The following is a 14788-nucleotide window of genomic DNA, read 5'->3' as shown; positions in this document are numbered from 1 at the left end:
TTTTGGAGCTTCCGAGCGCTTTGCAAGCTCGATGGACGACGAAGGAAGTAATCGTTGATCGATGCGTATCGTTTCACTTTAGTTTATTGAACTTCTATAAAACTAAAATAAAAGGAAACAAACATCTTCTTGTATTGGATATTAAACCCACGTCAATCGACTAAACCAGGGGTCGGCACACGTTTTCCAAAAAAGGGCGAGAAGATTAAAGAGGAACCGCAAGCACGAGAAGGGTACCTTAAACGATTTATTTAATATTTTCAAAAATTCATAAATAGTAAAGTTACATTAAAAGTGGTGTATACTAAACTATTTGAATTTTGATCAATATTTGATTTGTAATTATTGTTTTAAATTGTACTTGAAATAAATCCTGTACACAAATTATTTTAAAATATCTTTGTTTTAATCAGCTTCGATATGTTTTCTTTATAATGATTTTATTTTGTGATTGATATGAAAATTGTATTATTTGCATTTAGCTATTTTGGTTGCAAAGTAAACTACTAATTGCCGTCGGTTTTTGGACGACACTCGCGACGCTAGAAAATTTTAGAACGATCAATAATGAAGAAGTCTAACAAAAAGAGTACGAGAAAATCACTTGGTATTGAACAACTCGTTCAAAAATGTTTATCTTCATTTAGGGGGGAAAACCTGACATCGTGAACAAAACCGATAAGAATTGAAATGTATTTTTTGTATGAAGCTCTAAAATTGTATTACGGGGTGGAAAAAAACAGTAAAAATATAACGATTGTTTATTACCACATGGCATTGAGCGCACAATATTCCAACACTTATGGACATAATATTGATCATCGAAAAGGAAAACCGAATGCGTGTTACGACCCCTTCCCAACGCACGTCCCGACAGTATTTGCCTTTCAACTACCGGTAAATAGTACTCGACCGGTTCATGGGATGTTTTGAAGGGTCACATTCCAGCATTGTTGGCGGACGAGCTGCTCGACGCTGACGAACACATCATTAATCACCTGCGCCGGCTGCGTAGATTCAATGAAACCGAAAGCAAACACCCGTCAAAAAAAAAACAACCGAAAACTGACGTTTGAACTGTGCTTCTCGTGTTTGATGCATACATGGTGTACTTCTCGTTGCAGATCCTGACCTGGGCGAAGCCGTCGGTCGCCACCTGCCTGGCGCCGTACGAGTGGGCTTGCGGGCGGTTCGAGGAGCGCTTCCAGGCGCACGCCTTCCGGGACACCAACAAGGGCGAGTGGTCGCCGCGGGCCCACGAGGCGTACCAGCGCACGACGGAGGCGTACGAGTTCATCAGCAAGCTGCCGACGGCGGCCATGTCCTACTCGACGCAGCTGATGATACACAAGCTGCACACCGGTTGCACCCGGCTGGAGACGGTCAGCAACAGCGAGGCGTACTCGGCGCTCCGCCGTATATTCCGCGATCTCGGTGAGTACCCTTCATCTTGCCTTTTTTCCCCATCCCTCTCCGTCACGTCCGGCAACGGAAGCGTTAGCTGTCAATCATCCCACCAATAAATGTTGCATTTAATTCCAATTCCAATTCTTCGATGCTTTTTGACACGTACAACACTGTCATGGCTTCCGGCTTAGCGAGCGGCTGCAAAACACAGTATGGCCGCTGTAAAACGCTTCCCCAAAAATTTGGCGATGCGCTTCGGGTAGATCATCGATAGCGTATCGTACAGAAACCCGCCCGTGTAATCGAACCGGTCCGGCGCATTAACTTTCGTGCCGACCAGGCCACCAGATTCAAAGTCGTCAATAATGAAGCCTATGCTAATCGTGGTGATGTAATGTCGAGCTTCGAACATTATTGTTCGATGAAGTTAAGCTGGAAAGACGGGGGGCGGGGTGTAAAAAAACACCGAAATTAAAAAAAAAGCAAGGCAAACTCTCGGCACCATCTTCGCCCGCTGTCGCTGCGCGTTGACTTTTTTGGTGAAATACCTGTTAGACCTGTTTGGATTAACCGGCGGACTGGGGCGGTCGCGCCAGGGGTTTCATAGATCAAGGTCAGACCCCATAGAAGCCTAGGCTTCGGGAAGATCCGTGATCTACATGTTCCACCCAGCGGGGCCATTTCTTCTCGCTCCCCGGGTTCGGTTCGGGTTGTTTTTTTAAGCTTCGGACTCCAGGTGGTTCCATTGGTGATTTATGACGCAATGTTGTCACCAAGGTCTCCCTCTTGCGCGCCTCCGAATTTATTTTTATTTCTCAATAATGAGCTTGAGACAATGACGACAGACCGCCGGGTGGCTTTCGAGTTGTTTTCAACTAATATACAGGTTCTTTATTGATTTTCTCATCTCATCCGTATGCGCGCTCTGCCACGCTACTTGTACTAAGGTTTTTTGGGAAGTGTGTACCGTTTGTTTCGTAGCTTCCGGTACGAGAGAAAGATAGAAGTGGGGGAAGTTGGGGAGAAACGCGCCGGCAGGATCTCTTCCGGCGCTGTTCTTTTTTTTATACTTTTCGTCGATCTCTAGTCCTAGGGCCTCGAGGTTCTCAATGTCGTGTGTCGGTAATCTCATCATCGTTCGAGCTGCGTTTGTCGTCCTGTGCGTGTTTTTTTTTGTTGTTGTTTAGTGTGTGTGCGTGTGACTTTTAAGTATGTGTGCTGTGCGTTCGCTTTGGGTAGCCGTTTGCCTAGTAGACGACGGTATCCGCTCCGCTATCGTAAGCGGGGGTCACGCCGAAACCGGCACCGGCACTGGCACCGGCGGAAGCGCTCGCACCAGCAGCGGCCTCGGTGTAGCCGGCGGTGAAGCCAGCGTTGTAGCCGCTGCTGCCAGCCGACGCAGCCGAGACGTCTCCCTGGCGGACGTTGAAGTCGACAAAGTCGTTACCGAGGGCCGAGGCACCGGCGGAGGCGCCAGCAGACGCACCGGCGTTGGAGAAGCCACCGAATCCACCATCGAAACCGGCATCGTTGACGAACGATCCACCTGCGGAGAGTGCGCTAGCTCCAGCTCCGGCGAGGGCGTTCGCTCCAGCTCCAGCGAGAGCGTTCGCTCCGGCTCCAGCTCCAGCTCCGGCTCCGGAGAATGCACCCGAGGCGGCGTTGGCGGCAGCGGAAGCGGAAGCAGAGGCGGCGGCCGCAGCGTCCTTGCCCTGGTACTTGATGAAGTAGACCTCCGGCTTGGCAGACGCGAAGGAGCTGGCGTCGGCTTGGGCACCGGCCTTGGCCTGCGCTGGCTTGTTGACGAGCACGTAGACGATGGTCTTCTCCTCGGTCTTGCTGGCGGCACGCGATGCTGCTCCGGCGTTGGCACTCACCGTCGGGGCCTTGATGAAGATGATCTTGTAGTGCTTCTTCGGGGTGATGGTGAGGGTATCGGCTTCAGCCTCGGCCTGAGCCTCAGCGGGCGCGACATGGTAGTAGAAGTGCTTGCGGATTTCCGGCGCGGCGTACACGACACGGGTCTGGGCCTTGGCGGAAGCGGTCGCACTAGCACCAGCACCGGCGGCAGAGCCCGCACCGAAGCCGGAGCCCGATCCGAAGCTGGAGCCCGAAGCGAAGCTGTTGGCCGCCGATCCGGAGAATGAACCGGAACCTCCGAAGCGGGTTGCGGCACCACCGGCCGCACCAGCCGAAGCACCGGCAGAAGCACCGGCAGAAGCACCGGCAGAAGCGGCGGCTCCTGCGCGGAGGCCAGCCTGGTAACCGGCAGCGTAGTCCCCGCTGCTGCTGCTAGCACCAGCGCTAGCGCCAGCAACGGCACCAGCTCCGGCACCACCGAATCCGACTCCCGAGCCAGCTCCGGCTCCGGCGAACGAGTTAGCACCGGCGGCAGCACCTCCGAACGAGCGGCCACCCTCGGTGATGGTGTCCTCGTACACGACCGGCGCGTAGTCCACCGACACGGACTGCTGTCCGACGTCGTAGCTGCTAGCGGCACCGAGGGCCGCGGCCTGGCGCAGCTTCAATCCGATGTCGGCCGACGCCACTGCCAAACAGGCGGCGAAGATCTAGATCGGAACAGAAAGACAACAGAGACGAACCGACGGTTAGCGAGCTTTGATCTAACACATCCCACCTCTGAAACACTCCTCTTCGCCACCAGCGACACACAACGCACGCCTGGAGTCCCGGAGAGCTAGGATTGATTGCTGAGCGACATTCGGGGGGAGTTGATCGTTGATCGCGTGCCAGGTTCCAGGTGCGATTGTGCGGCCGCGCTAGCTGAGCCGAATTTCCGGCGCACTCACCACAAAAGCACGCATCTTTGCACTGATTCCAGCTGCTACTGTGGAACAACACGAACGGCGTTGGGGGGCTTCTCGTGGCAAGAGCTCGTTGTTGGGCGTTGGTTGGGGATTGTGTGTGTCGTCTCTCGTTGCGACGAGCGAACTTGACTAAGGCAGGAACAGGACCTTTCGCTATATATATACCCACCCGCGGGCCAGAAGATGCTCCGTTTTGGGGGTGCTAATTCACTACCTCCCTCTCCGTCTCTCTACCTCTCGCTCTCTCTCTCTCTGTCTCTTGTGCTGCTCCACCACCCTGTTTGTCTAGCCGCTAAGCTATCAGGCTACGGTGTGGTCCATAATGGCGCCGAATGATCATATAGCCGACCGCGCCCCTCCCGCGAATAGGTCCTGCCAAAATCTCCGACCACCTCCAATACCTGGCACCTCCCTTCCACACCCCCCGCCATGCGTCATGCCGTTTATCTGCATCCGATTGCGATGCATACGCGCGCTAGGGGAGGGGGTCTCCAAAATCTGGTTAGAAATTTTTCGTCTACCGAGCCACGGCCGAGCTGGGCGTTGCTGGTTGGCTATCTCGTCTCGGATTTTACGAGTGGGGTGTGATGCGTGCACGTGTCTTGGTATCGGCCCCCGACGGGTAGTAGTTATATTTTGTATGTGGCGTGTCTCTTGCCTTCCGATTGGGCGCGTAAGCGAAACGTCAGCGTGTTCTCGGCAAACCTCGGGGATGATCTCGCCCAGCCGGCTCGTATCGACCGTATTGTCAAGCTGCACAGGCAGAAGATACCCCACCCCATCCAATGCTCCCTAATCTACACCATCTGTACCGTAGGCGGTTGTTTGAATCTTCGTGTTGACGGAGCAGCATCTCTCGGGTAGGATAGCAATAGCTATGATCCTTGCTCGATCGATACCGGGGAGCTGGTAATGGGCTAGCGGATGTGGAAGGCACACAATGCGGTGAATCGGAGCGCGGCATACGCGTCGGTGTCATTTTGATCGTTCACCAAAATATTAGCACAACTCCTCGACCCTAAAACTCTTTCGCGAAATAGCGAACCACACGCCTGCGTCATTCCGCCAAGGAAGATGTTCTCGCAACGTTCTAAATAAACCTTTGTTTGATATATTGTGAAGTCTTTGCCTCCTGTCTTTGCCTTTAAATCCGCTATGATTGAAAAAGCACATGAACTTCTGTCTCTTTCGCGATTGAGTTTGGCTCTAACTCATCAGTTTTTATCTCCAGATGTAAATGTTGTCCATATCTAAAACTTGTTTGTTTAGTATGAATGTAAATATGAAGATTGTTGGTTATACTTGTAAGATAATTTTCCAAAGCTGAATTCAACAAGAAAATTTACCAAAATCATCAACAAATTAAAAGTCTGGTACTTACCAAAATTTGTAAAATATATCACGGCGATTGTACAAAATCAAAACAACTGATGTTTAGCAAATACGTTTATATACGTTGAAGGTAGTTTTAAATGATACGTTAATTAATTGTTTATTTTCATGTTTTGAATAAGTGACAAAAAATGATGAGACATCTATTTCAAAGCTTGGTGTCCTTCGAGAGTATTAAAGTCGTTCTATTTGAGCTCTTCTCACGAGCGATCCTCTTGGCCCACGAATATGCCGCCGCTCACCTTGAACCTGAACCTGCAAACCCTTTCGCTTCTCCTTTCGCGAAACAGCGAATCACTCACCTGCGTAATCGATTCCGAGGAAAATAATACTCTCGCAACGCTCTATCGCCATCGTTATTTGATTTGTTTTATTGATGGGATTCTTCCTCATGTTTTTTTTTGTGTGTTTCAAAGTGTTGTTCTATTTTCAAATGTTCATCTGGACGCCTACCCCGGCTCCGTGCGGATGATCGCTAGATGCCGCCATCTTGCTTAGGTGTTTGCGGCACGGCCAAAGCACACCACGGTCCGGCGAGCTCCAGTCGGTCGAGTTTTCTAACCAGATGTGCCTCGGATAAGCCGACTCGATTAGCACTTTGACATTTCTCCACTCATCAGCGATTCGGCGCGCCCCAAAACACACGTATTCTTCCCGGTCCCATGACCTTCAACCGACAGTTTAGTATCGATATAATGGCGCACAGGCGCAGATTTACATTTTCCACCGATTGCGTTAGATTAGCATTCTCTTTTCGCCGTTTGTTGACTCTCTTGCGGCTGTCAGTTGGTTCTATTTCGGCGAAACAAAGGATTGCACAAACGTGGATTTGTTTAATTTTTATATTAGCTTTTATTCATCTTCTGTTGTTTCTTTTTCGTACTCTGCTGTATGTGTGTGTATGTGTTTGTGTACAAGTGTGAGCGTGTTGTTTTTTTTAAACGATACAATGTTGATATCTTCGTTGTTATAAACTTTTTACACTTCATCGTTGATCTTTTACTGAGAGCTTGATCTTGTGCTTGCTTGATGGCTTTTGTTTTTGATCCTAACGAAAAATAAATCTATCTTACTTGTTTACTTCGTTTTACAAAGAAAACCGACCCGATAGTCGCATAGTCTCTAAACTACAAGACAGAGAGGGAGAACGAGAGGTTAGACAGAGATTCGAGGAATCGCAGGAAATATACGTAAGGTACTTGTTGGAAGAAAGGACTCGCGTGTTGGTGCCGCCAACATCCGCATGGTTTTAAGCAAACCGGCAGGATGGGGATGGCTAGTGCACTCACTTTTCAAATCGTTTCGTTTACATCCTATTACACTCCGGTCGGGTAAGTCCGTTTCGGGGGCGTTTGTTGGGTAATCTGGACGCATATGAGTATGTATCCGATTGTGAGACACTTTCACTCCGTCAGCTCCGTTTCGGTGATGTACGGGTGTTTAGTAAATTTGAGTGTTACCAGCATTAGCATTAGCGCTAGCGTCGGCACTAGCTCCGCTGAAGCCGCTGTTTCCACCGAATCCACCGGTGCGACCGAAGGCATCAGCGTTAGCAGCTGCGTTCGCTCCAGCGCCTGCTCCGAATCCAGCACCTCCAGCTCCGGCTCCGAATCCAGCACCACCAGCTCCGGCTCCGAATCCAGCACCACCAGCTCCGGCTCCGAATCCAGCACCACCAGCACCGGCACCAGCGCCCGCGCGTGCAGTAGCTCCAGCTCCAGCATCGCTGAAACCTCCGAAACCTCCAGCGCCAGCTCCAGCAGCGGCTCCAGCAGCGGCTCCAGCAGACGCTCCAGCACCACCCAAACCAGCAGATCCGAATGCACCAGCATCGGCATAGGCACCGGCGGACGAGGTGGCCGTGGCCTTGGCTTGCGGACCCTGGTACTTGATGAAGTAGACCTCCGGCTTGCCGGACACGAACGAGCTGGCATCGGCGGCGGCACCAGCCTTGGCCTGAGAAGGCTTGTTGACGAGCACGTAGACGAGCGTCTTCTCCTCGGTCTTGCTGGCGGCGTAAGCGCTGGATCCGGCGTTGGCACTCACCGTCGGGGCCTTGATGAAGATGATCTTGTAGTGCTTCTTGGGCGTGATGGTCAGGGTGTCGGCTTCAGCATCGGCAATAGCATCCGCAGGCGCAACGTGGTAGTAGAAGTGCTTCTTAACTTCCGCAGGCTTCACGATAACCTTAGTCTGGGCCTTAGCCACTGCTCCATCACCTTCGAATCTTGCTCCGAAGGCAGACGAACCCGCTCCAGCACCTGCTCCGGCTCCAGCTCCACCGAATCCAGATCCACCGAATCCAGCTGCAGATCCTGCTTGTGCTGCGGCTCCAGCTCCTGCTCCGGCTCCACCGAATCCTGATCCACCGAATCCAGCTGCTCCTGCTCCTGCTCTGGCTCCAGCACCTACAAATCCGGCACCACCAGCACCTCCAAATCCGGCACCACCAGCACCTCCAAATCCGGCACCACCAGCACCTCCGAATCCGGCACCACCAGCACCTCCGAATGCAGCGGCATTAGCGCCGGCACCGGCTCCAGCACCGCCAGCTCCTCCGAACGATCGGGCATCAGCGCTTGCGCCAGCGCTGCTGTCCTGGTAGCTGGTTGGGACGTAGTCAATGCTCACCCCGCTACCACCGCCCCGTTGCAGATCAAGCCCAATGTCGGCCGAAACCACGGCCAAACAGGCTACGAAGATCTTCACGGAATTAAAGAAAATAGACAATACGGTGAAATTAGAAATTGTTTGGGCGTGGAAACAATTCTGAGAGCTGGTCCAAGGACCTCTTGGTGTAGGCAATATTCCTTAGCTCCGAACAACACCGGCACGCACGCAGAGTAGCTCTAGGATTGTCGAAGAATTCCTAGGAAGTTGATTGAAGACGTTCCGTCCTGACAAGAGTTGATCGTTGATCCGGACGAGCTTCTGAACGTGCGTGCTGGTGTTCTGGTGACTAGGACGTCTATGCACTTCCACACGATGTACCGAGAACTCACCACAAAAGCACGCATTCTGACTAGTACAACAATTTACACGACTGCTGCACTTGGGCTGTAATGTTCGCTGAGTTAATGTGATGGCTGTACGCTGTGTCTTCTCGTAGCAACGATCAAACGTGACTGAAGTGTGGACAGAATTTTCGCTATATATATACTCCTTATTTCTTCATTGTATATGCAGGTTTGCGTTAGATCTCATCCTTTTTTAAACTATAAAGATGACAATAAATCCACCACTTCAGCGATAAACTGATTCGTCTTCACCCCTGCTCTTCTCTGTCGGTTTGGTATCGGTTTGTTTTTGTCGGCATGCATTTTCAGCTTGCTGAATACTGATTGGGTCTTGATACGGTTGTAGCTAGTTTGTGGTTTTGTTGTTGGCCAAGTTAACCTTACCAAACATTCGCATTATCATCTGAAGGTATGTGAAAAAGAGTGACGGGAAAACAGGCTCATGGGAACCAGTTTAGCTCATGCAGATTCATCTTCTATCTTCCTCTCGCTCGCCAGTGGGTTGCAAGTATTAATCAGCACAGGTCCTGCTTGCTTTTCTACATTATAATATTAGCATAGTCTTTGCACTTTGCCATTTTACCCCGATCGTTAGCGATTCGATTGCTCCGATTACTTCTTCATTCTTTTCCTTTGCCTTTGACCTTCGACCATGGCTCAGATTCTAGCCAGTCCTCCGGGCGGGCTGTTTAGACCGGTTCTTGGAAATGACAAAATCTGCTTCATCGCATCTAGCGCGTACTTCCGTGGTTAGGTAAGGCGTTAATTTTGATGGTTTTTGCACATCGTTTTGGTTGAACCAAACGCTGAGCGCACTATGTATTTTTCGTCTAATAGAAATGTTACAACTATCCCGAGAAAGCGAAAGTTTGTATGTGCATTTAGTTAGTTTTAGTTCCCGTTTCTGCATTTACAGATCTCCATTTTGTACAACAATGTGCTGTAATAAATGGAGAAACATCATACATTGGCAGATCGATATCTTAACATGCGGCTTCGGCATTTGTTTGAAGGAGAGTATAAAACTACTCCAAACAAATATAACATAGTCAGGTGCATAGTGTAATGGTCGAGTTCAGAGGTCGGTCCATGAAAGAAACCGCGAGCCAGATGCCTTAAATGTCGAATATACGTTTTGATAGTGACATTAAACGATTTTTACATCTTTTATCAATTTTTTAATCCAGAAATTAACGGGATTAACCATAAGAGAAACTATTTAATTGATCTTCATTCAAAGATTCATGTTTAATATAGAATTTTATGTCCATGTACTTTTTCAATCTAATGTTAATTTTTTATGAGAGACGTATATCTCCAGTATCTCTGGTTCTAGGCTCCAGTAAGGTTGATTGTTGAACTTTTGCTTCAGCAGATGAACTATCCTGGACTACTCTGCGTGCGTACATGCATGTGCTCTTCAGAAATGTGTAGTGCACATTGGCTACCAGTAATTAAAAATGAATATAGGATGGGGGACTTACCGCAAATGCACGCATCTTGTCTTCCAATACACCAAAGAACAGCACTTCCTTTGAACAGGATATCTCTACGTTGACACTGAAGTCTGATTAGAACTTTCTTTTTGTCATCTATTTAGCTCAGCCTTATGTGTACGATAGGACAAGTGAACATTGTCAGTTTTAACAGGCGACGGCGCGCAACACAGTTCCGCAAAGCTGAAATTTGCGGCCAGAGCGGACTGATTGTTACCACATGAAAAAAGAAATGCTAAACTTGATAAAGGCTTATTGTATCTAATTACGGCTAGTCCGATCGGGAGCTCCAGGATACTAAAGCCTCGGATGCGCAGTATATGAAATTCTAGTCGATGTAGGCAAGACCACTGTTCCTCAACATGATCTAACCGGCTATGAAATGGTTGGTCCGTAACTTCCTCCATGTCCATCACTTTGAGTATCAGTTTTCATGTTATGATACCATGATATTTCCACATTTGAAGCTACACATATTTCTGCATAGAAAACCACTGCGTAATGTTAAATGGAAAATGCCTGGGTTTATGGGCAAAAACCCAATTATTACACCGATCCTCGGGTCAGCCAAAGCTTGTCTGTTCGATTTTTTCCTTTCCGCAGATGAACTTGCCTCCAATAGATAATATGGTAATCTAACTATCGTGGGAATATTGTTCGTAGCTATTCATAACACAATTCGCACGTACGCCATAAGCAAAGAAGGACGACAGTGTTTATAGTTTCAGAACTTGTTTTAACACACATGGTTAATATTTATTACATTTTACCCATTTTTTAACGTGTATAAGACATGTTTGTATATTATTTGCGTTGTCTAGCTCTACCGGTACAATGCTGATTTCTTCGTTGCTTTCGTTCTTCCGTTTTGTTTTGTGCTTATGATACACTATTTTCGTGTAAGAGCTGTACGTGGTGTCCTGCCTGCTACACTACTGCACTACCACGGGAGATGTCTTGTTCACGCTTTCGCTGTTCACGTGTTTCGATCACTGGAGCTACCTAGCGGTGTGTTAGTTGACACACGCTTCCTAACGAAAAATAAATCTATCTTACTTGTTTACTTCGTTTTACAAAGAAAACCGACCCGATAGTCGCATAGTCTCTAAACTACAAGACAGAGAGGGAGAACGAGAGGTTAGACAGAGATTCGAGGAATCGCAGGAAATATACGTAAGGTACTTGTTGGAAGAAAGGACTCGCGTGTTGGTGCCGCCAACATCCGCATGGTTTTTGGCAACCCGGCAGGATGGGGATGGCTAATGCACTCACTTTTCAAATCGTTTCGTTTACATCCTATTACACTCCGGTCGGGTAAGTCCGTTTCGGGGGCGTTTGTTGGGTTCTCTGGCCACATATGAGAATCTGATTGTGAGACTCTGTCACTTCGTCAGCTCCGTTTCGGTGATGTACGGGTGCTTAGTAAATTTGAGTGTTACCAGCATTAGCATTAGCGCTAGCGACGGCACTAGCTCCGCTGAAGCCGCTGTTTCCACCGAATCCACCGGTGCGACCGAAGGCATTAGCGTTAGCAGCTGCGTTCGCTCCAGCGCCGGCTCTAGAACTTCCAGCTCCGGCTCCAGCACCAGCAGTCGCGCGCGCGTTAGCTCCAGCTCCAGCACCCCCGAAACCTCTAGCGCCAGCTCTAGCTTCGGCTCCAGCAGACGCTCCAGCACTACCCAAAGTAGATCCGTATGCACCAGCTTTGGCATAGGCGGACGAGGTGGCCTTGGCTTGTGGACCCTGGTACTTGATAAAGTAGACCTCCGGCTTGCCGGACACGAACGAGCTGGCTCCAGCGGCATTGGCATCAGACTTGGCCTGAACGGGCTTGTTGACGAGCACGTAGACGATGGTCTTCTCCTCGGTCTTGCTGGCGGCGTATGCGTTGGATCCGGCCTTTGCAGCCTCAGTCGGGGCTTTGATGAAGATGATCTTGTAGTGCTTCTTCGGGGTGATGGTGAGGGTGTCGGCTTCGGCGGCGGCCGTAGCATCCGCGGGCGCGATATGATAGTAGAAGTACTTGTAGACCTCGGGGGCTTGTAAAAGACACGGACCTGGGCCTTAGCCACTGCTCCACCTACGGCTCCTGCTCCGCCGAATCCGAATCCCAATGCGCTGGCTTGACCTCCAGCTCCAGCACCTCCGAATGCAGCGGCATTAGCGCTCGCACCGGCTCCAGCACCGCCAGCTCCTCCGAACGATCGGGCATCAGCGCTTGCGCCAGCGCTGCTGTCCTGGTAGCTGGTTGGGACGTAGTCAATGCTCACCCCGCTACCACCGCCCCGTTGCAGATCAAGCCCAATGTCGGCCGAAACCACGGCCAAACAGGCTACGAAGATCTTCACGGAATTAAAGAAAATAGACAATACGGTGAAATTAGAAATTGTTTGGGCGTGGAAACAATTCTGAGAGCTGGTCCAAGGACCTCTTGGTGTAGGCAATATTCCTTAGCTCCGAACAACACCGGCACGCACGCAGAGTAGCTCTAGGATTGTCGAAGAATTCCTAGGAAGTTGATTGAAGACGTTCCGTCCTGACAGGAGTTGATCGTTGATCCGGACGAGCTTCTGAACGTGCGTGCTGGTGTTTTGGTGGCTAGGACGTCTATGCACTTCCACACGATGTACCGAGAACTCACCACAAAAGCACGCATTCTGACCAGTACAACAATTTACACCACTGCTGCACTTGGGCTGTAATGTTCGCTGAGTTAATGTGATGGCTGTACGCTGTGTTTTCTCGTAGCAACGATCAAACGTGACTGAAGTGTGGACAGAATTTTCGCTATATATATACTCCTTATTTCTTCATTGTATATGCAAGTTTGCGTTAGACAGCATCCTCTTTATATCTATAAAGTAGAGGATAAATTTCATGCCTGCACTTTCCTGTCGGCTTAGTTTCGTTTTTGTCGGCATGCATTTTCAGCTTGCTGAATACTGATTGGGTCTTGATATGGTTGTTGCTAATTTGAAGTTTAGTCGTTGGTCGTGGGCCGATTTTTTACATTGGATTCCCAAAATGGAAAATCTTGTATTTCAACAGATATTTGAAAACATGCAAAGGACATGAAGAAATATTGAATTGATGTTCTATTTTATCTGCGATTGACAGCCGAACCAAATGGATTGGTTAAATTTAGGGTTAAAAATAGTGCTTCTATTTTTTCCTTTTTTTACATTTCCGTGAATAAAATTAAATAAATTCACGTGTAACTATTGTTGTTAGCTGTTCATAAAACAATACGCTTAATATTTTCAAATAATTTCAGTCGTGTTTTGATTAAAGTTGCAATGAGTGTTCAATGAAAAACCAACATTTACAAATCTGTTGACCATTTTTACACTTACACTTTGACTTTGATTCTTCCAATTTTACTTCTATCCAAAATCGCAAGGTCGCGCAGCTAATTTTATAATTGTGCTTTCTTAACACATTGTAGCACTAACGTCCGGCAACACCGGTGTCGAAAAGCAATATCGGTTTCGGTTTCCTTTCGAGCACATCATTTTTTTGGTGCGGTCAATGCTGATAAAGTTGCAAAAAGTTACGTTTAGTTCCAAAATAGAACTAGCTTGTGAAACTTTTCAATGCCAAAAATGTTTGTAAGTTTTTTTTCTTTGTTTTTGAATGTATACCATATTTAGTCTTTTTCCGCAACAATGTATAACATATTAAAAAATATCTCAAAATTAATATTAAATACAAAGCAAATATTTTAAAATCACAAAGTTTTGTCTCTTTGGGCAACTTTCAAGAACGATATCTTTCCCAATTGTGCGTTAAAATTTGTGATTTTTTGAAAATTTCTTACTCATCTGTCCTTCTTTCACAAGGACGAGAGTGATTTTGAAAAAAGAAAAAAAAAGAAAAGCAATCAACAGTATTTATATTGGATTGTGATACACATGTTTAATTTTTATTAAATTTTACCCATTTGTTAACGTGTTTAAGACATGTTTGTATATTGTTTGCGTTGTCTTTCTCTACCGGTACAATGCTGATTTCTTCGTTGCTTTCGTTCTTCCGTTTTGTTTTGTACTTATGATACACTATTTTCGTGCAAGAGCTGTACGCGGTGTCCTGCCTGCTACACTACTGCACTACCACGGGAGATGTCTTGTTCACGCTTTCGCTGTTCACGTGTTTCGATCACTGGAGCTACCTAGCGGTGTGTTTGTTGCCACACGTTTCCTAACGAAAAATAAATCTATCTTACTTGTTTACTTTGTTTTACAAAGAAACCCGATCTTAGGGTCGAACGACACAGAGGGATAAACAGATATTAGACAGAGATTCGCGGAACCTCCGGAAATTCACGTAAGGCACTTGTTGAAAGAATGGATTCGTCGGTAACTCCCTATGGTTTTCGTGCTACAGGCCCAACATCACCGCTAACTGCAGCTTTACCAGACGCTCCAGCACCATCGAATCCAGCAGATCCGAATGCACCAGCATCGGCATAGGCACCGGCGGACGAGGTGGCCGTGGCCTTGGCTTGCGGACCCTGGTACTTGATGAAGTAGACCTCCGGCTTGCCGGACACGAACGAGCTGGCATCGGCGGCGGCACCAGCCTTGGCCTGAGAAGGCTTGTTGACGAGCACGTAGACGAGCGTCTTCTCCTCGGTCTTGCTGGCGGCGTA

At 48.4% G+C, this 14788-nt stretch overlaps 1 protein-coding gene across 1 annotated transcript in view; it reads left to right on the top strand.

Annotated features, from left to right (window-relative positions):
- The window catches only part of LOC131269315 (protein gone early), a 51819-nt gene that overhangs the window by 14771 nt on the left and 22260 nt on the right, over positions 1–14788 (top strand). Inside the window, exon 3 of the mRNA XM_058271666.1 lies at positions 1125–1434. Within this exon, the coding sequence (XP_058127649.1) occupies positions 1125–1434 (310 nt within the window). The remainder of the gene's footprint in view (positions 1–1124; positions 1435–14788) is intronic.

The sequence above is a fragment of the Anopheles coustani genome, chromosome X (assembly GCF_943734705.1).
Source record: "Anopheles coustani chromosome X, idAnoCousDA_361_x.2, whole genome shotgun sequence".
In the NCBI taxonomy this organism is placed as follows: Eukaryota; Metazoa; Arthropoda; class Insecta; order Diptera; family Culicidae; genus Anopheles; species Anopheles coustani.
The sequence above is the reverse complement of the archived record's forward strand: the minus strand, read 5'-3'. Positions and strand labels throughout refer to the sequence as shown.